The 24,768-nt window shown below is 49.7% G+C and overlaps 1 protein-coding gene across 5 annotated transcripts in view; it reads left to right on the forward strand.

Annotated features, from left to right (window-relative positions):
* Positions 1 to 24,768, forward strand: part of NCS1 (neuronal calcium sensor 1) — a 164,349-nt gene that overhangs the window by 41,136 nt on the left and 98,445 nt on the right. For all 5 annotated transcript variants that reach the window (XM_075905251.1, XM_075905249.1, XM_075905250.1 and 2 more), the window contains one exon: positions 3,527 to 4,310. In XM_075905251.1, the coding sequence (XP_075761366.1) occupies positions 4,247 to 4,310 (64 nt within the window). In that variant the 5' untranslated portion in view covers positions 3,527 to 4,246. The remainder of the gene's footprint in view (positions 1 to 3,526; positions 4,311 to 24,768) is intronic.

Consider the following 24,768-nt stretch of genomic DNA (forward strand, 5'->3'; position numbering starts at 1 on the left):
CATTTCTCCAGTTTGTCCAGATCATATTTAATTGTAATCCTATCCTTCAGAGCACTTGCAACCCTTCCCACATTGGTACCACCTGCGAACTCTGTAAGTGTACTTTCTATGCCATTATCTAAATCACTGATGAAATTATTGAGCAGAGCCAGATCCAGGACTGACCTCTTCAAGACCATATTTGATATGTCCTTCCAGCTTGACTGTGAATCACTGAAAGCTATGCCAGTTTTTCAACCAGTTATGCACCCACTTTATGGTAACTCTAGGCTGTATTTATCTCGCTTGTTTATGAGACAGTCATGCAAGGCAGTATCAAAAGCCTTACAAAAGTTAAGATATACTATACCTACCATTTCCCACCATCCCCAAAGCTTATTATTCTGTCAAAGAAAGCTATTAGGTTTGATTTGACACAATTTGTTCTTGACAAATCCATGCTGCCTACTGGCATCACCTATTATCTTCTAGATATTTGCATATTGATTGCGTGGCTCTTTGCTCTTTTTCCTTTCCAGGTGCTGAAATTACTCTGACTGTAATTCCCACTTTTATAGATGGTGGCTGCGTCTAGATTGGCAAGTTTTTCCACAAAAGCAATTGCTTTTGCGGAAAAACTTGCCAGCTGTCTACACTGGCCACTTTGAATTTGCGCAAGAACACTGACGATCTAATGTAAGATTGTCAGTGTTCTTCCACAAATACAATGACTCTCCCATTTGGGAAAAAGCCCTCTTGTGCAAATGCTTTTGCGCAAGAGGGCCAATGTAGACAGCTGAGAACCATTTTGGGCAAAAAAGCCCCGATGGCAAAAATGGCGATCGGGACTTTCTTGAGCAAAACCGTGTGTAGATTGGCACGGACACTTTTCCGCAAAAAGTGCTTTTGCGCAAAAGCGTCCGTGTCAATCTAGACGCTTTTTTCCACAAATGCTTTTAACGGAAAAACGTTTCTGTTAAAAGCATTTGCGGAAAATCATGCCAGTCTAGACGTAGCCGGTCAGTATATTTGTTCTCTTCCCATCCTTAGTTTCTCCTGTCTTCCTTGGGTTTTCCAGGATAATCACTAATGGCTCAGATCAGTCAGCTCCTTGAGTATTCTAGGGCATATTTCATTAGGCCTTGGCAACTTGAAGACATCTAATTTGTTTAAGTAATTTTTAACTTGTTCTTTCTCTATTTTAGCCTCTGAATTTACCTCATTTTCACTGGTGTTTGTTATGGTAGATTTCTCATTGTTACTAAACTTTCTGGTGAAAACTGAAACAAAAACGTCATTTAACTCCTCTGCCATTTTTTGTTACTGTTTTTCCCATGTCATTGAGAAAAGAGCCTACCCTGTCCTTGGTCTTCCTCTTGCTTCTGATGGATGTGTAGAAAGTTTTCTTGTGATGCTTTATGTCTCTAGCTAGTTTAAACTCGTTTTGTGCCTTGGTCTTTCTAATTTTGTCCCTACATACTGTGTTATTTGTTTATTATTTATTCTTTGTAATTTGATGCAGTTTTCACTTTATGTGGGACTCTTTTTTTCAGTTTCAGATCATTAAAGTTTTCCTGATTTAAGTCATGGTGGTCTCTTGCCATCCTGTCTTTCCTACACAGTGGGATAGTTTGCCCTTGTGCTCTTAATAGTGTGGGGTTGCCAGATGGTTTCAACAAAAATACCAGACACACTTGACATTACATCACAATCTACATTACATCTTATTTAGAAAATACTGGACATTTATATTTTCTTATTTATATTTTTTCAATTTGTTTCCTGAACAGAAAGCTCAAATATTGGACTGTCCGGTTTAAAACCGGATACCTGGCAACCCTTATAGTGTCTCTTTGAAAAACTGCCAACTCTCTTGAACTGTTCTTCCCCTTAGACTTGGTTTACACAGGATCTTATCTACTGACTCCCTGAGTGTGCTAAGTCTGCATTCTTGAAACCCATTATCTTTATTGTGCTCTTTTCCTTCCTACCATTCCTTAGAAGCATGAACACTTTCATTTCACGATCACTTCACTTTCAAATTCTCAACCAGTTCCTCCCTGTTTATCAAAGTCAAATCTAAAACACCCTCCCCCCAGGAGTTTTCTCCACCTTAAAAACTGTCTCCAGTACATTCCAAGAACTTGTTGGATAATCTGTGCCTTCCTGTATTATTTTCCCAACAGGCTTCTGTAGCTGAAGTCTCCCATCATCACCCCATGTCCTGTGTTTGGATGATTTTGTTAGCTGTTTAAAAAAAAGACGCAACCAGCTCTTTTTCCTGGTTAGGTATCGGTAATAGCTCTTGATCATGACATCACTCTTTTTTTCAAAACCTCTGTTCTTCTTCCTTCCCCGCCCACTCCCCTCACCCTAAGCAAGCAGTACTCCTCAAGAAATGGAACGGCCCGCAGAAAGGGGATTGGCTGCTGAGGTTACTGGCTGGGCAGTCAGAATTTTGCCTGTTTATGGGTTCCAACATTAGCGTGTTACCTATTGCATGGAGTTCAGTCTTGATGTGTTTGATGCATAAGGGGTAGTGAGGTTCTGTGATAAACTGGTTGATATGTAATGGTTCACTATGTTGTCTTTAAGAAGTTCTAATTTTAAAAGCAAAGTACTCATGTAGCTCTTTGAGGGACTGGCTTCAGAAGGGAAAAAGTCCCTTTCACCAATAAAAATGACAGTAGCAAGACTCATAGATTGCAGTACAATTATTTGATCACTTCGGAGATAAACAGTATAAGTAGAAAACTGAGTAGAGACACATCAGATGGGCTGTAAGTTGATCACCTGCGTTTCATTCAGCCTGATAGGCAGGGTGTTTCTACCAGGCCTATCTTTAATATTTCAGAGAAAATGTTTACCTCCTCTGAGATAAAGAAAATATTGATTTACAAAGATCTGTCAGTGATGAAAATGTATTTGTTTCTTGCAGGCTGGTTGCACACGCGCCATAAATTCCCCCACAGGACAGAAAGCATGCATACACCTTAGAGTTATCTACAAAATTTGCACAAAGTCACTTCTTTGAAAATTATTGCATGCCAGGAAAACATCAAGAAAAGCAGAGTCTCAAGAACATAGGCAGGGGAATTTGAGAGAAGAAATATCTTCAAAACAAACAAAAACATTGCTCTGGTGCTAGAGGCAATAAATCTCATTAATGAGACTTTGCATCAAGGCAGAAACCAGTACAGTGGCAATAATAATCCCATTTATTTACGTAGCACATATTTCCAAATTTATTGTTGCCACGTAATGATAAAACAAAGGCAGATTCCTCATTGGCAGAGGGCGAATCAAAGGATCCAATCAGCCTCTTCCATCCACTTCTGATCTCAAGATAAATAGATGACTTTGGAGAGAGGGGAGCAGGGTGTGGGAATCTTCAGTCTCCATTAGACACTCAGCTCCAAGTTTAGAGACAACAAGCATTTTCTCTTCAGGCCCCAGAGGGAAGAAATCAATACATCTGCAGAGAAAGAAGAAGCTATTGAGTTGTTTTGAATGAAAATGTTATTGGTTTGTGTTTTTTTTTCCCTAGAGGATTGATCTAAAAGGAAAGTGAGGAGACAAGAAAGGGAGACATAAGACATTGGCCTGCTGCTGTCTGACTGGCAGATTCCAGTTAACACCTTATCAGCAGAGCAGCAGGCAACAGCAAATCCTGCCCGCTGAAGCTACATAGCGAAGAAATAGGGGAGGGTGTTCTGTAACCAGGGACAACAACAGCAACACTCCACAGAGCTACCGGGAGGATACAGAGAGACACGCGCAGATCCTGCACAATAACCTTCCTTTCCAAGCAAGGGGAGGAAAATCAAATCAACCTGCAGTGCTTAATTTTTTATTAAGAGAAACCATGACTCAAATGTGAGCACAGCTCGAATCACTGCGAACCCCCACCCCCAAAACCCTCTTCTGAAGTGGAATGTCGCAATTGTGTTTATTATTGTTATTCTTCAATTGAAGAGTGGGGTAAAATCCTCCCGGACTGAAATCCTATCTCCCAGCAAGGTGAGAGCACCACTAAAAGAAAAGCATTTCTCCCCTCTGCCGCTTACTCTATTGCAGCTGCTGCTTTTTTGGTTTTTAAAGAAACATTGTTCTAGGAAGGAGAGGAGATTGGAAGAAGAACCCAAGGTGGTTTTGATATTTTTTTTTTTTGCCAAGACACGACTTCTGATGACCCCTCAGTGAAAGAGGGGGAGTTACCAGGCAATATAGAGATTTACTGGTCTGGAGGAAGAGCTGCTGGGTTGTAATGGGGAAATCCAACAGCAAGCTGAAGCCTGAAGTTGTGGAAGAGCTGACCAGGAAGACGTACTGTAAGTATTTGAACCCCTTACAATTGGGCAACTTTCCGATTGTTCTTGTGCTAGGGGTGGGGATGGAGTAGGAGCCAGTCATGATCAAAAGATGCCATTGACTTTCCGTAGGGTCCTGCTGTTTGCCTTTAGGGGCTGCCATGTGCTATTTGCGTGCCACCTGCATATGTTTAGGGGAGGGATGTGCAAGTGTGTCATGTTTTGTATCATTGCATCATCTGCTGCACTAATAAAGAAAGCAAAAGAAAAGGTAGGTGTTTGAGGGGGTCACTGGAGAGGGGGGACCCCGTGATGGCATCATTAGTCCGTGATCGGCCTGCTATTCCGGTGAGAAGCACCAGACAAGCAAGTGTTTCTTTCTAGAGAAGCTCATCCTGGTGATTCAGACATCACGATGCACTGAAGTGTTGGTGAGGAGAGTGGAACACCCCCATCTTCCCCCAAACATCTCCCATGGGGTGGGAGGGAAGAGCATGAGCGAGGCTAGGGGGAAGACAGAAAATAATGGTCACTGGTAAAACATTGCAGCAATCTTTGGTTTGTGGGAGAATCTGTACTGATTTCTGAAATTCTTTCCCTTCCCTTTCACTCCTCCCCCCCATCCCCTGTTCGTTTTTTGGTTTATTTTTAGTTCAGAGTGTTGTGTTTTGTAGAATATTGACGGTTTCTTAATCATTCCCCTAAGAGTGCTCAGAGGCGCTGCTGTGCTTGGTGGCAAGAATTCAGAGGTTAGCCTAGAAAGAGAGGAACATAGAGAGTTATTTATTATAGCGGGCAGGGATCCAGGGAAACACCCCTCAACCCTGAAAAAAAATTCCTCCTATCTCTAAGGAACCCATAACTCACAAGCAAGGAATGCCATCCCCTCCACGACCTGCATTATGACTTGCGAACTCGACATGCACTTTTCGTGGATCTACAGCTTCCCGACCTTTATGGGACTGTCTCACCCTCATCTGGGCCATTATAGCAGGACCAAGGTAAAGCCAAGAGGGAATATAGAGGTGCACAGAGGGAGTCACATTGGAGTTTGCTTCTCCTTGCTTGCCTCTACTTTGGAAGCAAGACACTTGTTTAATGCCAGGTCCCAACCATTTGTAGCTTTAAAAGTTTGCGTTCATCAGCATTGTGAGGCACAGTGAGAGGTCAGACACCCGAAAACACCTTCTTTTCCTCCAAGAATCTTAATCATCTGCTCCGTCAAGTGGGTGGATTTTTCATTTGAATCGCTGATGTAATCTTATTAGCACTGCAAGCTGCTGGACTGCTCTGCTTAGTGAGCCCAATGTGCTCGAAGGGTGTATGGAAGAAAAGCAGGAAGGTACAGCCAAGGCTGCTGTGTTCCAGTCTGCCTCTCTGCGCACAGGTTGGAGGTATAATTGTTGCATAGCTGGAGAGCAGTTGAAAGCAAACAGACCCAGGAGTTCTCTCTCCACTATCACTGTGCTGCAGTCCCATGGCAGCGCTTACCCTAAAAGGCAATAGCTTAGAATGCAGCAGGTTCTTCTAGAGGGAACGGAGCCACTCTGGTGCATTGCACAAATCCAGCATCCACTGGGCAGCCTGGTGCATAGAGCATTAGTGCAAGGCATCAGGCTTCCAAGCTGACTTGGGCCTGCCGTGGCATGATCCCATCTCCATTTCTGTCCTTCAGACCAGCTGGGGATAGTTTCAAGATGATCCGGCACCATCACAGACTTCTGTGCTGGATGGTACCAGACCCTGGGCTACCCTTGACCTCGTCTTTTGTCTACTCTGTAGTTTCACTTTACACAGCAGTGAATCCCTCTGGGGAGAAATATGTTGCAGACAAAGGACCATGGTATCCTGTGTCTTGCCAACAATAGATGCTGAACAAGTATAATAGTATTGTGAAATTGTCATTCATGTGGCGATGTTTCCATTGCTAGCTGAGGCCAACTAGGGGTCATTTGTTTTCAATCACTCATTGCATCACCACTATTCTTCTCTTCAGTTCTCTCTTCTGCGTGCCCAGTTTCTCCTTGACCATTAAAAAAAAATCCCTCGACCACTTGGTTTTGGTTAGTCTGCCCAATGACAAGCACTATCAGAAACTATGGGCCATGTTTTCAGCTAGCTGCAAACTGGCCTCTGCTTTTACACATTTTTTCTTCCACATGCAGCTCACGGTACTTTTTTGTAGGTCCTCCACTCTCATTTGGACATGCAGATTGGGCAACAAAGTGCATGCAGCCAACACTTGGGTGCGTGCAGATGAAATTGGGTTGTGTGTACAATGGTGGCCCTATAAAATAGGCAGGCCTAACAGTCCAGGCTCAGAGTTAGATCTCATGGCCCAAATTCTCTTCTGGTAAATAGTACCATCTCCTTGCCATCAGAAGAATTGTACCCATGTAACAAGAATGGGACTGTTTGTTTAGCTATCCTTATGCCAGACCTCCTTTATGGAGATAATCACTTTTGCTAAGTGTTCTGCATCTTTGCTACAGCTGTCAAGAAGAGTGAGCACTTTCCAGTCTTATCTAGGTACTTATATGTCCCTCATCACCAGCCAATTTGAAAACAAGTCCAGTGGCACCTTAAAGATTAACAGATTTATTTAGGCATAAGCTTTCATGGGCAGAGAGCCCCTTTGTCAGATGCGTATGTGGGTCTTTGCTCATGAAAGCTTAGGCCCAAATAAATCTGTTAGCCTTTAAGGAGCATAGGACTCCTTGTTATTTTTGCAGATACAGACTAACGTGGCTACCCCTTTGATACGTATCCTATTTGAGCACCTCAGATTGTATCCTGGGATCCTTGGGAGTTAGAGAAATGCTGTTATCCCCAGTTACAAGTGGAGAACACTGGCAAAGGGATAATTAAAGGGCTTTCCCAAGGTCTCTCTCACACACATAGAATCTTTAGCTGAGATGGGACTTGAACCTTGATCACCTCTGTTTCATGCCCTGTCTACTAGACCCCTCTTCTTATCCTACAGAAGTTACACTGGATACCTGGATCAGTCAGATAGCAAGCAGCTCCTCAAAGAAACTAAAACTTCCCTTCCACACAGGGCTCAGTGTTACCTGGCCTGATACCCTGCCTCTTATCATTCCATCTTACACTGCTGTCCATCATAGCACCGCCTATGTGAAAGGCCCAGCAAAAGAAGCCACCATGATGGGATGTGAACCCACAACCTTTGCCTAAACTCCCCAGTCACTGTGGGAGTGGAGCCCTGGGTTGGCTGTTACACTGCAGAGCCCATCAGCCTTCTGTTTGCTCTGTTGATAAATTGGAACATGTTCAGAAAAGAGCCAATTAAACCAATTCAAGGGTTGGAAAACCTCACTTATAGCGATAGACTCAAGGAGTTGAACGTATTGCGCTTCATAAAGAGAAGGCTAAGGGATGACGTTACATGGGTGTGGCAGTGCTCCAGCTTTGCCTTGGGGGTCCTGCACATCTAGGCAGCTAGCACTTGCCTCAGAGGCTCACTGTAACCCCTCATGTAGCCTCTCTCCCTTACTGGAGACCAGGGGTCACGGACTCCTGAGCCACTTTCATCATAGGCCAGTCAAACAGGTTTGGGGTGAACCCTCTCTTTAGTCCCAACCTCCCCCTTCAAGGATAGTCTCTGTAGTGCAAGGAGGTTGAGGGAAATCCAGGCCCACGCTAATGGCAGCAACAGGTAGTGTTTCCTCCTCCACCAGAGCTGCAGAGTACTTTCCACCTGGTACCTGACCACCTCTTTCCACTCTTCTATAGCACACCTCTTCACTCCCAGTCCTTGCCTGCTGGCCCTCCCTGAAGGGAAGCCTTTTAAACTAGCCCCAGCAGGTCCTTAATGGGCTGCAGGTGTTAGGATTAGCCTGTTGCTTCTGGCAAGCTCTTGATTGGCCCCAGGATCTTCCTGATTGCGCGGCAGCAAACATGCAAATTTGTGAAGCAGCCCCTGCCTTGGTTATTCTGGGAACAGAAAATTATTCACCCAGGGTATGTCTACACTACCCCGGGATTTGAATTTCCCAGGCTTCATTTGCGTGTTGCCAGGCACCGCCATTTTTAAATGTCCGCTAGTTCGGACTCCGTGCCCGCGGCTACATGCAGCACGGACTAGGTAGTTCGGATTAGGCTTCCTATTCCGAACTATCTGTACACCTCGTGGAACGACATTTAAAAATGGCAGCACCCGGCAACATGCAAATGAAGCCCGGGAAATCCAAATCCCGGGCTTCATTTGCAACTTCGGTTGCCTACATTAACCATCCTAGTTCGAACTAGGATGGTAGTGTAGACATACCCCCAGAGGTCTACCTTCTATCAGACTGCAGTAGCCAATTAGTCTGGGTCTGTCACATGGAGTACACATATTTGATAACAGGCTCTTAAGTCTAGCAGACAAAAGTATAACAAAATCCAGTGGCTGGAAGCTGAAACTAGAGATACACGTATCGACAGCTATCCCCTCGGTGTGTCTGTGACAGGCATCTGATGATAAATAACCAGTCTTGTCCTGTGAGGTTAGGATTCCGTTGTGTAGTTCCCATGACATGAGCCATGCATGTCTAGCCCAACTGCTAGCACACCAGATCCCAAGAGGGAATTTCCCTCTGTTACATCATCGTATATTGGGGTGTGTGTGTTAAAATAATGCTTTAGTTGTTAATTTGAAGGGCTGCTGGCTTTTAATGTTTATAGAACTCCCCTTCCGTTGCTTTACTGTACAAGGCTATCAGTACGTACACGGAAAAACTTAAAAAACAACAAACAGTCTTGCAGCACCTTAGAGACCAAGGATACGTCTAGACGACAGGCTTTTGTCGACAGAGGCTTTGTCAACAGATACTGTTGACAAAGCTTCTGTCGATAAAGAGCGTCTAGACTACATCCAGTTCTGTCGACAAAGCAAGCCTCTTTGTTGACATGAGAGTGTAGACGTAAAGGACAGTGTAGATGCGATAACGCCTTCTGTCGACAGAACTGTGTGGACAAAAGGAGTTATTCCTCATAGAATGAGGTTTACTGCTGTTGACAAAACTGCCGAGTTCTGTCGACGTTATGTCTACAGAACTCGTCGGTAGTGTAGATGCAGGTATAGTTTTGTTGACAAAAGTCCACTTTTGTTGACAAAACTCTGTAGTCTAGACACACCCTAACAAAAAATGTACATGGTATCATGAGTTTTTGTGGGCTCAACCCACTTCTTCAGGTGAATGGAGTTTAAGGGGTCCAGTTTTCAAATAAATAGCACAGAGAGGGGATGGGGGAGAGAGAAAGAAAAAAAGAGGAAAGATTATCAATGAGAGTGTCCATGCTAAATGAAGCTGATAAGAGTACCTAGTACGTACACGTTCTATAGATGCACATTGCAATGGAGAGCTGGGCTGTGTCTCAGAAATCTTATGCCGCACTTCCCCTGTTCAGAACAAGTTGTATTGGAGCGTGTGGTCAGGATGGCATGTGGAGAACAGAGAACTATTCCAGTTCTATTCCAGTGAGACTGCTGACTTGGGCTACGTCTACACTGGCATGATTTTCCAGAAATGCTTTTAACATTAGATCGTCAGTGCTTTTCCGGAAATTCAAGCGGCCAGTGTAGACAGCTGGCAAGTTTTTCCGGAAAATCAGGTGATTTTCCGGAAAAACTTGCCAGTGTAGACACAGCCTTGCAGTATTAGAAGTCAGATTTTAAAGGTGTTTAGTTACTGACAACTGCAGATAGACACTCTAGTGAGATTTTCAGTTGTAACAAGCACCCGTATTTGTGCCTCTAGCTCCTATTGAAATCAGTAGAAGTTAGGTGCCTAACACCATTGAGGATCTAGGTCTAGCCCAGGGGTAGGCAATAATTTTTGGCCAGGGGCCACTTCAAAATTTTTTGAAGTGTCCCTGGGCCACCCTGGAAGGAGTGGGGCCTAAATCGAAAGGGGCGGGGCCAGGATGCTTCTGGGCTACCCCGCTCCCAGACCATGATTACTCTGAGGGTGGGGGAGCCCCTTTCCCCCCCTTCCCACTAGGCACCCATGTCCCTGTCCGGATGGAAAGAGGCTTTGCACGCTCTCCCACCCGCAGGCCAATCAGGGGCTGGGGGCAGAGGAGCGTGTGATGTCTCCTTCCACTCTGCGAGGAGCGCGTAGCACCTTGAAGTGCCAAGTGCTCCTTGCAAGGCGGGAAGAGGCTTCCTGTGCTCCCTGCCCCCAGGCCCTGATTGGCCTGGGGGCGGAGGAGCAGCAGAGCCGCCGCGGGCCGGATCAACCCGCTTGGCAGGCTGGATCCAGCCCATGGAGGCCCTTTTGGCCACCCTTGGTCTAGCGATTTCTCTGCGTTTTTCAGCCCCTTTAAAATCTGGCCCTGAGGCCTCATTGCTTTCCTAAGAAGTGTCCGAATTAAACCAGCCTGACTGGAGCCCAGATGAAGTGTAAAGAGAGATCTAACCTTTCTTGGGAGGCAGGGCTGTTGCCCCATAGAGGAGTACAGTGGAAGTCAACAATAATTAATAATAAATAATGTAAATCTTTGCACTTCCACAGAGCATTTCTCAGCCTCTTAACATGCTGCATGATAATTTATTAAATCTCCCAATGCTCATTTGAGGTAGCTTGGAAGGACAATTTTTGCTGCTGTGCATTTTGTCCCAGGAGGAAATAACTGCTTGAATTGCAAAGTAAGTGCTTTCTGCCCTTTAGCCTTCTAAAGGCCCTGAGTCAACAAAGAACTTAATCATGCGCTTAACTCTTAAGTCTGACTGACTGCAATGGGAGCTCAGCATATGCTTAAGTGCTTTGCAGAACTGGGGCTAAAGTATCTTAAGTTGTACCCTGATCTGTGGTGTGAGGGCCCGTGGCGTATTCTGATCCTCATGGCTCACTTATTGCTTGTAATCAGAACTCCCTGTGCTGTGATGAAAGGTTGGGGTAGGCAAGATCCAGCTCGCCAGCAGATCATGCCCGCCAAGCCCTTTGATCCAGCCCATGGCCCACCCTGCTGCGCTTCTGACCCCAGGCCAATCAAGACCCAAGGGCAGGGCAGCGTGCAGTCTCCTCCCTCCTCCAGGAGCACATGGTACCAGAGGGAACTGCCTGCCAGCTGTTCAAAACAGAAATTTGCCTTCAGAAATAGAGGTGCAGTTTGAAAAAATGGGGCCCAGAAAGAACAAGATACCCTTCCTAAGAACTGTCTCCTATTGCACATTATGTACTTTGTGAATTTTAAACTCATTCCCAATATGATTCTCTCCTCCAATATCATTTGCTACTCTTTTACAGTACAGCACAAAATTGACTCAAAATACTGCACTGAATTAATGGGTGTTAATTTAAGAGCAAACTATGATTATTGATGGATATGTACTGTGGAATTTAGAGGCTGATTGAATTCTGCAGGAAAGAAAAAGTTAAAAGGAAAAAGTTAAAGTCAGCAGTGATAATACAGGTTAGACCTCCGAAAACCAGGGCTCTCTTGTCTAGCAACATCGGACCATGGATATATCTTCCCAGGACTCGGCTGGGAGTCCCAGTGGCAAGAGGGCTAGTGGCTTGGAGCCCAGTGGTGATGGGGCTGGGACTGCGGTTGGAGCCCCAGTAGCACAGCCAGGGCAGCGGCAGCCCCTGTAGCAGGGCCGTGGATGCAGCAGTCCCGGTAGTGGAGGCAGGGCTGGGAATGTGGCAGCCGCGGCAGCCCTGGGAGCGGAGGCAAGACCGGGGATCCAGCAGCCCCGGTAGTCAGGCAGTCAGGTCCCGAGGGTGCCGGACCAGAGAGGTCCAACCTTATTAGAATTGTGGCTTGATTATTTTTTATTTTTCAGGCATTGGGCAAACCTGGTGCTACACACCATTCCTTTAGTGGAAATGGTGTGTGTAGCAGGTGTCAGAATGGTGCAGTATATCTCAGGGGTCTGTTGAATTTTCTGCCACTTACTCTCTGCCTAAAACACCAAACTCATTCCACTGCAGACGTTAACGTGGAGCCGGGGCCAAACAACTGAGCCAAATGACAGGCGAGACATTTTGGAGGCAAGCTGGATCAGCACTCTTTGTGCTGCCATGCACAACACCCTGCTGGGTCATACAGTTCTTGCCCAGAGCAATAGATTCCAAGTATGTCACAGATTTTTGGAGAAAAAGGGAGCAGGGAAAGATGCTCTCTGCAGTATCATGCTGTTCATCCCCTCCCCCTGCCCCGACTCATTAGTGGCTGGCTGACAATGATAATCTAACAAGAGGGAGGATTGAGGAGTGAATAGAGGACAGAAAAGACACTTGGACTGTGAAGCTGGTCCAAACCCTAGAAATTGGGTGGCAAACGGTGCCAGAAGACCATCCATTGTGAGGTTATTGTTGGGCCCCAATAAGGTTCATTAGCCAAGCTGATACATTTTAAAATTCTCCATTGCTGATCAAATGAAGCAGAGAAAGGATCATAAAGATGGAGCAGAGTGCTTAGCACCTATAGTGGTCTGCATCTGTGGATCTCAGAGAAACTTCATATAGACGGGCAATTTTATTAGACACATTTTGTAGACAGGAAAAGCAAGGCACGGATGAAGTGTTTTTCCCAAGATCACCTAGAAGTAGAATCCATCTCCCTCTCTGAATCCAGGCCCCTCTCCAAACCCAGCTGCTTTCTACACAGCAGACTTCACTGTTACACCACCAGATACCCCAAGTTTGATGTAAACCATGCTTACCAACTAGCCTTTTCTGCCTTCTGTTTAGGGCTGTGTCTGCATTAGGCATAGTTACCTTATAATGCCTGCTGTTGCTGCTGCCAGTACACCCCACAGCTGCAGTGCCAGGTTAGACAGGGATCTTGCTGCCACCACCATCTTAATCATGGTGTCAGGCTTGTATTACCAGCCCTGGGAGCAGGTGGGTGTGCAGAGCCTTAAACAGCCCCCTGTATAACTAGGAAATTCCAGAGCTACCTGCCTCCATGAGCAAATGTCTCCCTAGTATTCCTCGGCAAATCCCCAAACATGGACACCTCTTCCTATTGCAAGGGAGTGCAATGCTTTTGTGTTGCCATTTACCCTTGCATTGGGCTTGAGGTTACAGTATTTATGTGGGATTCTGCTCTCTGTTCTTGAAAGCAGACCTGGAACCTGATTTTCAGTGGTGCTTAACAATGCAGCCCTTACAGGCTTCAGCTATTGTATGTTCTCAGCACCTCTGCACACCAGGCCCACGATGACCAAGGGAAAAACAGATGCCCTCTTTCAGGAGCTGGACCGAGGTATTTTTGCCACATGCATATCTTCTCTGGTCATTTCCAGAGCTATTCTTTAGCTGAGTGCTATCACTGAACAAGCCTGTCCATCTTATGCTTCTTTAACATATGTGCCATGACATCTCAGCATTTTTAGAAGCATCTGTATCCTGAGGAGTGATTTTTCCATTGTTCTCTGGTCCTACACTAAACTCTTGTGTATCATTAATGTGCAGTGTGAAGCAGATGTTATGTTCCACCCCAGAGGTAGTTGCATATTGGTGATGAGTGAGGTGGTCCCTGGATGTCTAGTTTAGAGCACTCGGATCCTGGGTGAAGGAAAGACATGATTGTGTCAGGCTAGAAATTAACAGGCTCAACTGCAGTTTTACTTCCCCTCAAAGTAAACAAGTCAGTTCTTCTTTCCAGAGCATCCTTTTACTTGGAGAAGTGGAGTCCGGAGCTGTGCGCAAGCTACGGAGTAGCAACTGCGAAGGCTGTTTCTCGCGCTGGCTCACTTGTTGCTGTGCTTCTTGTCAGTGGCAATTAATATTTACAAGAATGTGAAAGGGAGGCTTAGCTAGAAGAAGGAAAGCATCCAGCCAACCTGATATATTCAGAGCAGGACAGAAGCAGGCAGTTGGGCGAGGGTGGGTAGCTTGGGGGCCAGCCATTGCATGATCACCTGCTACTCTCCTGCTTACAGAACTGCCAGCGTTGACTCTGGGTGCAGTGCCTAGGGCCGTAGGGCAGCGTGTTTATCTTCTCTCACAGGAGGAGGGATCCGGAGATATGAAGGGAGAAATGGGGGACCTGACAGTTTGAGAAATACACAGAAACTTCTCCTCCAGCTGCACCTGCTCTGTGCAGGGTGAACTAAAAGGGCCTGAGCCGAAGTTTGTGCTGAAGTCAGTGAGGAAGGACAGTGGTGAGGTTGCTTCTCCACACAGGTCACCAGTTCTAAGCCAACTGGGTTGGCAGGGACCCCAAGTTATTATCCAGGTGATGGCCTATGACAGCGATATTCAATCTTTGCCGTATTGGAACGACACAGCATCCCCCCCGCCTCTGAGTAACAAGATCTAGTCGGCATTCCCCACGCTGGTTAGCGGTATGGGAAAGAGGGAGCGTGGCATCTTGTCCTAGAACCCCTGGTCTACGTGGCGCGAGACGTTGGGTTTCAGTGCCCTTCCTACTGGGCAGACGTCCCCACTCGAACCGTCATCGCGACTGCCAATGACTGTCAGCCACCTCAGCAGAGCGGGCAGGGACTGAACAGGCTGTGGCAACTGAACTCTGCAGATGGCTTCTCTAGGTCAGGCGCAAGGTCTGTTGCCAAGGCAGCGTGAGACCTGCTCTCAGCAGAGGGCACCACTCAGTAGGGCTAATTCACTACCAAGGGAATAGAGGAAAATGGTGCCTTAGGAGTGAAGAGGGAAGTGCTGGCTGCTTAGCCTTGTAGGCAGAGCCTGAGAGGTGCTGACTGGCTCCCACTGGCTGTGCTTGGGTCTGGCACCCATCAGTGTAAAATAATCAATTTGCATATATATTTGCATGTATATGCAACCACACTTAGGTTGTGGCCCTCGGTATGTGCTCTGAGTATCATTGTGTCCCCTGGGGCTTCCAAAGTTGAATAACCCTGGTTTAGACCATGAGCTGTTTGGTGCAGGGCCCATGTACATACAGCACCTAGCACAGCTGGAACCAAGGCACCATTGTAATAGAGGTGGCCTGCTCTATGCCCTGCCCCCCAGAAATGCAGCATGACCGCGTTCTCTGCAGAGCGGGTAGCTCAGTTGTTTGACGTCTCCTTCTTGTTCTACCTTCCAGCACAGGCAGGGGAGCAGCTGCAACTTGCTGACCCCCTGCTCAGCGGCAAGGGAGAGTCGCCTAGCATTGTCATGCTGGGAGTCTGAGAGGAAGAGCCCACAACATGCCCCAGAGCTGGGCGTGGCTCTTTCTCCTACACCATAAGTCCAGACAGTCTCCCACCCAGCGCTTCCTGGGCATTGTGCAAAGCTCCCTTTCTATAAGGTGCAGTGGGGATGCTTGACTGGCACTTGTTTCATCTCCTCCTCCTGACTAACCCAGAGGGGGCTGGACTATGAAGGGTGGGAGAGGACAGAGGTACATTGCTGAGTGGGTAGCAGGGGTGGGAGTGAGAGGGAGACAACTGTATTGTCATGTCCCTCTGTGGAAGGGGCGACAGAGAGCAGCAAAATCCTACTCTGTCCCTTTGCAGGCCGCAGAGAGAACCTGCCAAATGCTGCAGAGGCATCAAAAGGGTCGTTTTTCATTTATCCACTGAGGGTACGTCTACACTACAGCGCTAGTTCGAACTAACTTAGTTCGAATTAGTTAATTCGAACTAAGCTAGTTCGAACTAGCGCATCTAGAACTAAAAACTAGTTCGAACTAGCGTTTTGCTAGTTCGAACTAGCGCGTCCACACTGATTGGACGCAGGGGGGCATTTAAGGGCAGCTGAAACCGGTTCTGGCAGGGCATCAGGTCAGCAGTTGCTTTGTGTGGCTGCTGTCTGAGGCTATCTGAGGCTCGTGCTTAAAGGGACCCCCCTGGACAGCCGGTTCTCAGCTTTTCCTGCTTGCTTGCCAACCTCGCCGAGGGACAGCAAAGCGTCGGTCTCTGTGCCCGTCTGTGTCGGTGCTTCCCTTCGGGGGGGACCGCCGCAGGTGGCAACATGGAGCCACGGGTCGCCCTGCACCTTCTGGTGCACTTTCTGGACTTGCTGCTGCAAGCCTGCCAGCAATGGCTCGAGGCTGCCTGGCACCACCTGGGGAACGTCAGCCCCCTGCCTCTCCGCCTGGCCGCCCTGGGGGCCGTGGAGGAGCCGCGGCGGCGCCCCGGCACCGGCGTGCCCCGCCGCATCTGGCGTCTGGACACCAGCAGCGACTGGTGGGACCGCATCGTCCTGGAGCGCTGGGACGACCGACAGTGGACCCAGAACTTTAGGATGAGGAGGGACACCTTCCTGGAGCTCTGCGAGTGGCTCGCCCCTGCCCTGCAAAGAAGGGACACTCGCATGAGGCCCGCCATCCCCCTCCAGAAGCGGGTGGCCATCGCCCTCTGGAAGCTCTCCACGCCGGACAGCTACCGATCCGTCGGGAACCAGTTCGGCGTGGGGAGATCCACTGTCGGAGCAGTGCTCATGCAGGTACGGCGCTCGTCGGCCACCGAGCCGGGGGGGAAGGGGGCTGCGAGGAGGGGATGGGCCGCCCCAGGGACAAAGGGGGGGGCGGGAGGAGGCGAAAGCGCCCCGCACCGGAGGGGTCGGGTTGTCCCGGCCGTACTACACGCCGCCAGGGGGGTTGCTTCAGGGAGTGGGGCCCGGGGCACTGCCAGGGCACGCACGCTCCCAGCCACCCGGGCGCCCCACTGATTGACGCTTTGCTGTGTCTCTCTCCGCAGGTGGTCAAGGCCATCAACCGGGTGCTGCTCCGCAGGGTGGTCCGCCTCGCCGACCCGGATGCCGTCATCCGGGGATTCGGCGCCCTCGGCTTCCCCAACTGCGGGGGGGCCATCGACGGGACGCACATCCCCATCCGTGCCCCGGAACACCAGGCGTCCCGGTACGTGAACCGCAAGGGGTACTTCTCCGTCATCCTGCAGGCCGTATGTGACCACCGGGGACAGTTGACGGACATAAATGTGGGCTGGTCCGGCAAAGCACACGACGCCCGGGTGTACCGGAACTCCTCCGTGTGCCAGCGGCTGCAGGACGGGACCTTCTTCCCCGACCGCCACATCAGGGTCGGGGACGTGGACATGCCCGTCTGCCTGGTGGGGGATGCCGCCTACCCACTGCAGCCCTGGCTCATGAAGCCCTACACGGGACACCTCAATCCCTCCCGCCAGGCCTTCAATAACAGGCTGAGCAGGGCCCGCATCGTGGTGGAGGGGGCCTTCGGGCGACTGAAAGCCCGCTTTCGATGCCTCCTCACCCGTCTGGACCTGGCCGAGCACAACATCCCTCCCGTGGTGGCGGCATGTTGTGTGCTCCACAATTTGTGTGAGCGGAAGGGGGAGGCTTTCTTGCCAGCCTGGATGGCTGAGGCTGACCGCATGGCTGGACACTACGGTCAGCCCCGCACCGCCGCCGTCCGGGAAGCCCAGCGGGGGGCCATCCGGATCCGGGAAGCCCTGCGGGAGAGCTTCCAGGTGGAGGAGGAGGAGGACTGACCTCTCCCTGCATGCCCCACCGGGGCCTTCTTCCACCCTACCCCCCCCTTCCCCTTTCCCCTCCCTACCTACTGTCAAATAAAGACACCTGTTTTTCCAACAAAAACGTCTGTTTATTTCAGAGAACTGGGGTGGGGGAGGGAGGAATGAAGGTGGGAGAAGGGAGGGGGAAACCTGGGACGAGGGAGCTGGAAGGGGAGGGGAGGGAAGGGAGGAAGGGAAAGGAAAGCTCAGGGGTGGGAGTCTGGGTGCCTCTCCCGTCTCGCCACACTGCGGGTCCGGGGGCGTCGGTGGGGAATGGTTGTGGAGGGGGGGGCAGAGAGGACAGGGGGTGTGGAGGAAGCAGGAGCGGAAGCAGGAGGAGCAGGAGGAGCAGGGGGAGCAAGAGGGGGAGCAAGAGGGGGAGCAGGGGGAGCAAGAGGGGGAGCAAGAGGGGGAGCAGGGGGAGGAGGAAATGGAAAGCGGTCTAGCAGGCTCTGGAGGTGGCCTCGCAGGGCACGGCCCTGCTCCTCCAGGGCCTCCAGACTCCTCTGGCGCAGCCTGAGGTCCTCCTGGACCCAGTGGTCCTGGAGACGGAGCTGTCGGTCCAGGAACCGGAGATGCCGCCTCTGGTAGTCCTCCTGGTTCCTGGCTGTCCTGCTTGCCCGGGCGCGGGCGGCTGCTGCAGGCGGGGTGGTGCGCCCTGCAGTCCCCGGTGCTGCAGCTGTGGTGCAAGAAGACCAGCGGTCAATTACCCCAGGGGCCCAGGTGTGTGAAACCCAGCTCCCCTCTGCAAGGCCAGGGCCCCTGCAGGATCCCCAGCTGCTGCTCCGTAGTGGGCAAGGCCCAGGCGCACGGTCCCGGGGCTCCCTCTCGCCCCAGCCCCCCGTACACATAAGGGGAACACGAGGGTACTCACAGGTGGATGCCTCCCCGGCCTCTGATGATGCAGGCGAGCGGCTCTGTGGGGTGCCTCGGGGGTCCCGGGTCCTGGGAAGGCTGGCAGCAGGCTCCTGGCTCTCAGAGCCCTCTTCCTCCTCCTCGGTGTCCAGGAGCGGTCCCTCTGCCCCGGGGTCAATCACGTCCCGGGGGGCAGGGACGGCATGAGGCCCCAGGATGCGGTCCAGGGCATGGAAGTGGGGGCAGGCCTCCGGGTCAGCCCCTGGCAGGCAGGCCCGGGAGTAAGACTGCCGCAAGTCTTTAATCTTGCAGCGCACCTGCTCCCGGCTGCGCTGGTGGCCCCTGGCGGCCAGGCTGGCAGCCATGCGTCCATAGACGGCCGCGTTCCGGTGGCTAGTGCGGAGATCGTGGACATTTGAGGCTTCCCCCCAAACCTCGATGAGGTCCACGATCTCCGCACTTGACCAGGCGGGCGCCCGCCTTTTGCGCCCCCGGGCAGGCTCCCGGGAGCCGCCAGGCTGGTCGTGGGGAGCAGTGGAGGGCTGGGAGCCCTCGGATGGCTGGCTCATAGTGTGGCAGGTGCAGGCTGTGCAGGCACGGGTGCTTGCAGCCTTGCAACTGGCACAAAGTGAGTAGCCAGCCCGTGGCCCTTTAAGGGCTCCGGGGCCGGGAGGGGGGCAATAGAGTTTCCCTGGTGTTGGCCAGAGTGGCCACCAGGGAAACCTGGGAAGCCTTAGCCTCCCACTAGTTCGAACTAAAGGGCTACACAGCCCTTAGTTCGAACTAGCTAGTTCGAACTAGGCGTTAGTCCTCGTAAAATGAGGTTTACCTAGTTCGAACTAAGCGCTCCGTTAGTTCGAATTAAGTTCGAACTAACGGAGCGCTAGTGTAGCGCATAGGAAAGTTAGTTCGAACTAACGTCCGTTAGTTCGAACTAACTTTCTAGTGTAGACATACCCTGACAGGTTAGCTTCTCTGCCGTGCATTCTCCTAATCCTTTCTGGCTGGTGCTGTAATTAAGGTTGTGAAACCAAAAGCTTTGAAGCCATCAAAGGTGCCGATTCCAAGATACAGTCCATGTGACTTGCTTCTGTCTCTGGGGTTGATCTTTCTTTCTTTCTTTCTTTCTTTCTTTCTTTCTTTCTTTCTTTCTTTCTTTCTTTCTTTCTTTCTTTCTTTCTTTCTTTCTTTCTTTCTTTCTTTCTTTCTTTCTTTCTTTCTATGCCTCCCCTCAGGGTGGCTGCAATTCTAGCCCCCTTACCCCAGCCTCCTGGTTCGCACAAAGAGCACCTGCACAACCATCAAACAGGGAAGCTCACTGAAAAAAGTATGTGTTACAGGTGCACAATCCCCTGCTGCCCAGAGGTGCAAAGCCAGCTCCTGGGTGGGAGAGCTGAGGTGCTCAGACAGAGCAGTGATGTGTCTATGTAGGGCTGTATATATGAGTCTCTCACTAAGCTGGGATTACTAGACAATGCTGCTTTCCCAAGAATTATGATCATTGTCTGAGCAATTGCCTGTGTGAGGGCTGCTATGAGCTTTTTTGTCCTAGAGATACAAATTATGCAGAGAGGCGGGGTTGTTCTATATGCTAATGAAAGATTAGGGCTTGTTTCCTGAACCTTTCACAAATTATCCTGCCTCTGGCTGGTCTGAAGAGCAAACTCCTCCCTTCAGATTTCTCCCCCACTAGTACTATGGATGAGGAGACTCCCTTCAGAAGGTTTTCCTTCAGTGGGGGCCAGTTCTCCTGCCTTTGCAATAACTCTCCGTTTCAGAGCTGAGGTAGAATGCAGGATTCCTGGATTCTGATTTCCTGCCTTAACAAGTGGGCAGTGTGTTCGCCCAGGACGGTTTCCACAAATTCCCCACTGTTGCTATCACTGGGTCAGCTTTATCTGTGCTGACAAGATGGCAAGTCCAAGAGTACATAGGCACCAGAGTTGTTAATCCGGTTTGGAATGGGACTAGGTGACAGGGTGGTAAAGATGCTGGTGGCCAGTAGACACCATGACTCCTATTGCAAAGGCAGTGTAGGCCTGTGCTTGCATGCTGGCCTGCAAGGCGACCTTCAGTAAATCACTTCAACAGTGGTGCCTCATTTTCTGCCTCTCCAATATAGGCATAATGATACAGGCCTCCTTTGTAAAGCACCTTGAGCTCTGTGGCTGAAAAGCACTGTATCAGTCATGGGTGACTGGTGAGGAGGGCATACTGGGTGCCACTGGCCACGTGACACCCCCCTAGACTGGGGAAGGGCTAGGACAACCCCCCCTCCACTCCAGTCCCTGTCTCTGCTTGCTTCTGTTCCCTCAACCCCCTCCCCTGAGTGATGCAACCAGGAGAGCAGAGCCCGTGGGGACCATGTTGCTCTGTTTCTCCCCACCACACTCGGTGAGTGCAGGGGGAGGCAGACCCGTTACCGGCACCAGGCATCCTCGCTAGTCCCTGGCAGCCCTTTGCTCCCTCACCCATGGTGTTAGGTGCATGTGCCCCCACAAATCACCCCAATATCAGTGATAGCTAGGTCTTAGTGGAACGCAACAAGTGTTGGTGGAACAACATCAGTGTTGAAACAACTGGAATGCAGCTGAAATCCAGGTTTATTCCTGGTTCTCTCTAGCTTTTAGGGGCTAGCTTGGAAATCTATTCCTGTTAACAAAAGAGAATGTTTTTATAAGCCAGGGAGCAGTCTAGTGTAGAAACCATTTCTGACCAATGATACTCACCTGGTTAGCCCTGTCTACACTGGCTGACCAAAATCTGCTAGAAGCCAGTTTAGTGGATGTCATGGTTCAGAAGCAATATCCTTGGCAATGTAGATAGGATCTAGAGCCCTGATCCTCAGAGGTATTCAGGTGTCTAACTGCTATTGCTTTTAGTGGAGCTGAGCATAACTCTGCATTGAATATGGAAGAACTGTGGACAGCATGACTGTGGCAGAGAGGGAAGCAGGTTTGCTGGTCCTAGCTGTTGCTAAGGATGCTGGTTGTTGGCTACCCAAGGAGAGAAGACGGATATTAGAATAAATCATCCTTCTTTTAATGTGTGCAAACAGCTCCCTTCCCGGTGCGCTGGCCTGGTCACAAGCAGGTACTGGTGCCACGCCAGTAGCAAACCTGGCTTTTGAACTAGTCTGTGAATCCAGACAGTCATGCTGAGCCTGGAGGGCTAGGAATGTGATGTGTGTCTAATGTTTAACTAGAGAGGCTGTTTACATTTTTAAACTTGAATTTTTAAGGGGCGGGGGGGAGGGGGGGAGGAAGAGAATCAGTAGACCAGAAAACATCTGCTGTCAAACGACCAGTGCTCAGGCTCCTTCTGATTCAAAGCAGTGGTCTTCAAGTGACTATAATTGATACTGCAGAAGAGAAGAGTGAGGGGGGATTTGATAGTAGCCTTCAACTTCCGGAAGGGAGGTTCCAAAGAGGATGGAGAGAGGCTGTTCACAGTAGTGACGGATGGCAGAACAAGGAGCAATGGTCTCATGTTACAGCGAGGAAGGTTTAGGTTGGATATTAAGAAAAAATATGTCACTAGGAGGGTGGTGAAGTCCTGGAATGGGTTACCTAGGAAGGTAGTGGAGTCTCCATCCCCAGAGGTTTTTAAGTCTCGGCTTGACAAAGCCCTGGCTGGGTTGATTTAGTTGGGATTGGTTCTGTCTTATGCAGTGGGCTGGACTTGATGACCTTCTGAGGTCTCTTCCAGTTCTATGATTCTGTGACTACAGAATAGGTACAGATCCCAACTAACATGGGAGTTCTTTGTGCTAGGTGAAGTGCAAGCACAGAATAAGAGACAGTATCTGCCCTGAAGAGCATACAGTCTAAAGGCAGAGAAAGGGAGAGGGGAAATTGTGGTATAAGGAAATAAAGTGACTTGTTTAAGTTCAGTTGCAGAGCCAAGAATAGAACCCAGACCCCTAGTCCACAGTCTGCTGTAGTAGACCAGTAGCTCTCAACTTTTCCAGACTAGCATATTCCTTTCAGGGGTTTGTCTTGTCTTGTGGACTCTCAAGTTTTACCTCACTTTTAAAACTGCTTGCTTAGAAAATCAGACATAAAAATACAAAAATGTCACAGCACACTGTTAACAAAAATTACTTACTTTCTCATTTTTACCATATGATTATAAAATATTGTACTTACATTTCAGCATTAAGAGTATAAACAAGTCATTATCTGTCTGAAATTGTAATTTGTGGTGATATCACTATTTCTTTAATGTAGCCTGTTGTAAAACCAGGCAAATATCTAGAGGAGTTGCCATACCCCTTGGAAGACCTCTGTGTATACCTATGAGTACGCATATCTCTGGTTAGGAACCACTGTATTGGACAGACCACAGCTAGCAGTGCTAAGGGCTTGTCTTGGGTAACTGAGTCAGGCATTCCTGGATGGAGATTCCAGTTATACTTATCCAGCCCGCAGATAAAGCTTTTCAAGTAAGACATTTCCAGCCATTTTATGTCCTCTTCCCTTCAAGAACCAGTGTTTCTCCTGAGATCTGTGGGTTGCATCAGGAGAGGCCCACTGAAGCTGAGAAGGTCTCTTCCCCTTGTCGAAGGAGTCTCTCTGTAACCACTCATGAGAGTGAGCAATGTAGTCATCATGCTGCTCCCAGACAGCTTAGTTCAAGCTAAACTACAGGCACCAGGATCGGTTAATCCAGGAGCCAGAAGGATACATAGCCATGTTCCTGTGTCGAGCAGCTCCTCTCAAGAATCCCCTTCCCAAACACTGAGAGTCAGGTTGAGCAAAACCCAAGGATCTGGTTGGAAAGTGGCTTTTATAGGCTGTAGGCTAGGTTCCTTTGCGTCTACACTACCACGTCGACAAAGCAGCTTGCTTTGTCGACCGAACTCAATGTAGTCTAGACGCTCTTTGTCGACAGAAGTTTTGTCAGAAGCCTGTTGACAGAAGCCTGTAGTCTAGACGTACCCTGTGTGTCATGGGGCCTGATCCCCAGAGGCCATGAGTTACCGCCCCAGTTACAGAGCCTTGTGGTAACTCCAGAAGTTCCTGCTTCATTCTATGCTGGTGGTTGCCATAGTTATCCGGGAGACAGGTGTGAGGAGGTGGCTGTCCCATGGGAACATTTTGGGGGGAGCAGCATGTCTGTCTTGGGAGCTTTACAGAGAGGCCCTGCAGGCCTGGAATATGGGCCAGGGAGCCTTCCTGACATGTTTCCTATTTGTCATTTCTTACACACAGGGAGCAGTCCCCCGCGCCTCCCCATCACACGCACAACTCTTTTCCCTTCTGAGCCAGCCTGTCCTGCTTTAAAAGCTCTGCACTGAGCTGTGAACCGGATTGCATGGCCGGGCAGAGCAAATTCCTCTCGCCCCTGATGTCAGTTCCCACCTCTAGTGCCTAGACTCTCCCTTTCCAGCCCCTCCCCACAGAGTGCGTGTGAGACAATAAGCATTGCACATCCAGTTCAGTGGATGTGAAATCTCTTTCCCTGCATGGCACGGCCTCCTTCTGGGAGGTGGGTAGGAGGCTAGTGCCCTGTGAAACCCATGAAACTACTCAACAGGGTGATGATGGCTGCATACCCCCTCGCCCCCATTGCTCCAGCCATCCCATGCAGTCCCTCTCCGTGCCCCACGCCTGCCTCATGTCAATCAAGTTTCTCCTCTAGGTAATGAATTTGCTGTCCCCCTCTGCCTGGCAAACACCAATTAACGAGCTTAATTAATGATTAACAAGAATGGCTTCTCACAACCTCCGGGGGCGGTGTGTGTGGGCGGGGTTTTAATGGAGGATGATGGCAGAGCAGCCACGACTGGAGTGTTCCTCACAGGAGTTTGCTCCCCCCTCAGCCAAAAGATTGGGATGGAAGGGGGCAGGCAGGTCTCCAGACTCCTGTTTTGCCCCTGTTTAGCCATTCAAATGGTGGGGCATGCGTGATGGCTCTGGATTGGGAAGGAGGTGAAAAGGGTGTTTATTATGATTAACCAGTGAGACTGTGGTAGCCTCCAAAAGCCCCGTAAAGGTGGGGGCCCCGTTGTGCTGGGATTGGATGTCCAATGAATGCTGGCGCTGTGCCAGCCTGTTGGAAAAGCCGCAGTGCGATTGGCCTTCCTTTGTGTTGAGTTCTGCTTAGGGACTCCCTAGCTCACCAGTTCCCTGTATGCAGGGCTGCCGCTGCTAGAAATCCCTGGCACAAAGGTGCGAGGGCAGGCATATGAAGATCACTGCCCAT

Source organism: Pelodiscus sinensis, chromosome 22 (assembly GCF_049634645.1).
Source record: "Pelodiscus sinensis isolate JC-2024 chromosome 22, ASM4963464v1, whole genome shotgun sequence".
Taxonomy (NCBI): domain Eukaryota; kingdom Metazoa; phylum Chordata; order Testudines; family Trionychidae; genus Pelodiscus; species Pelodiscus sinensis.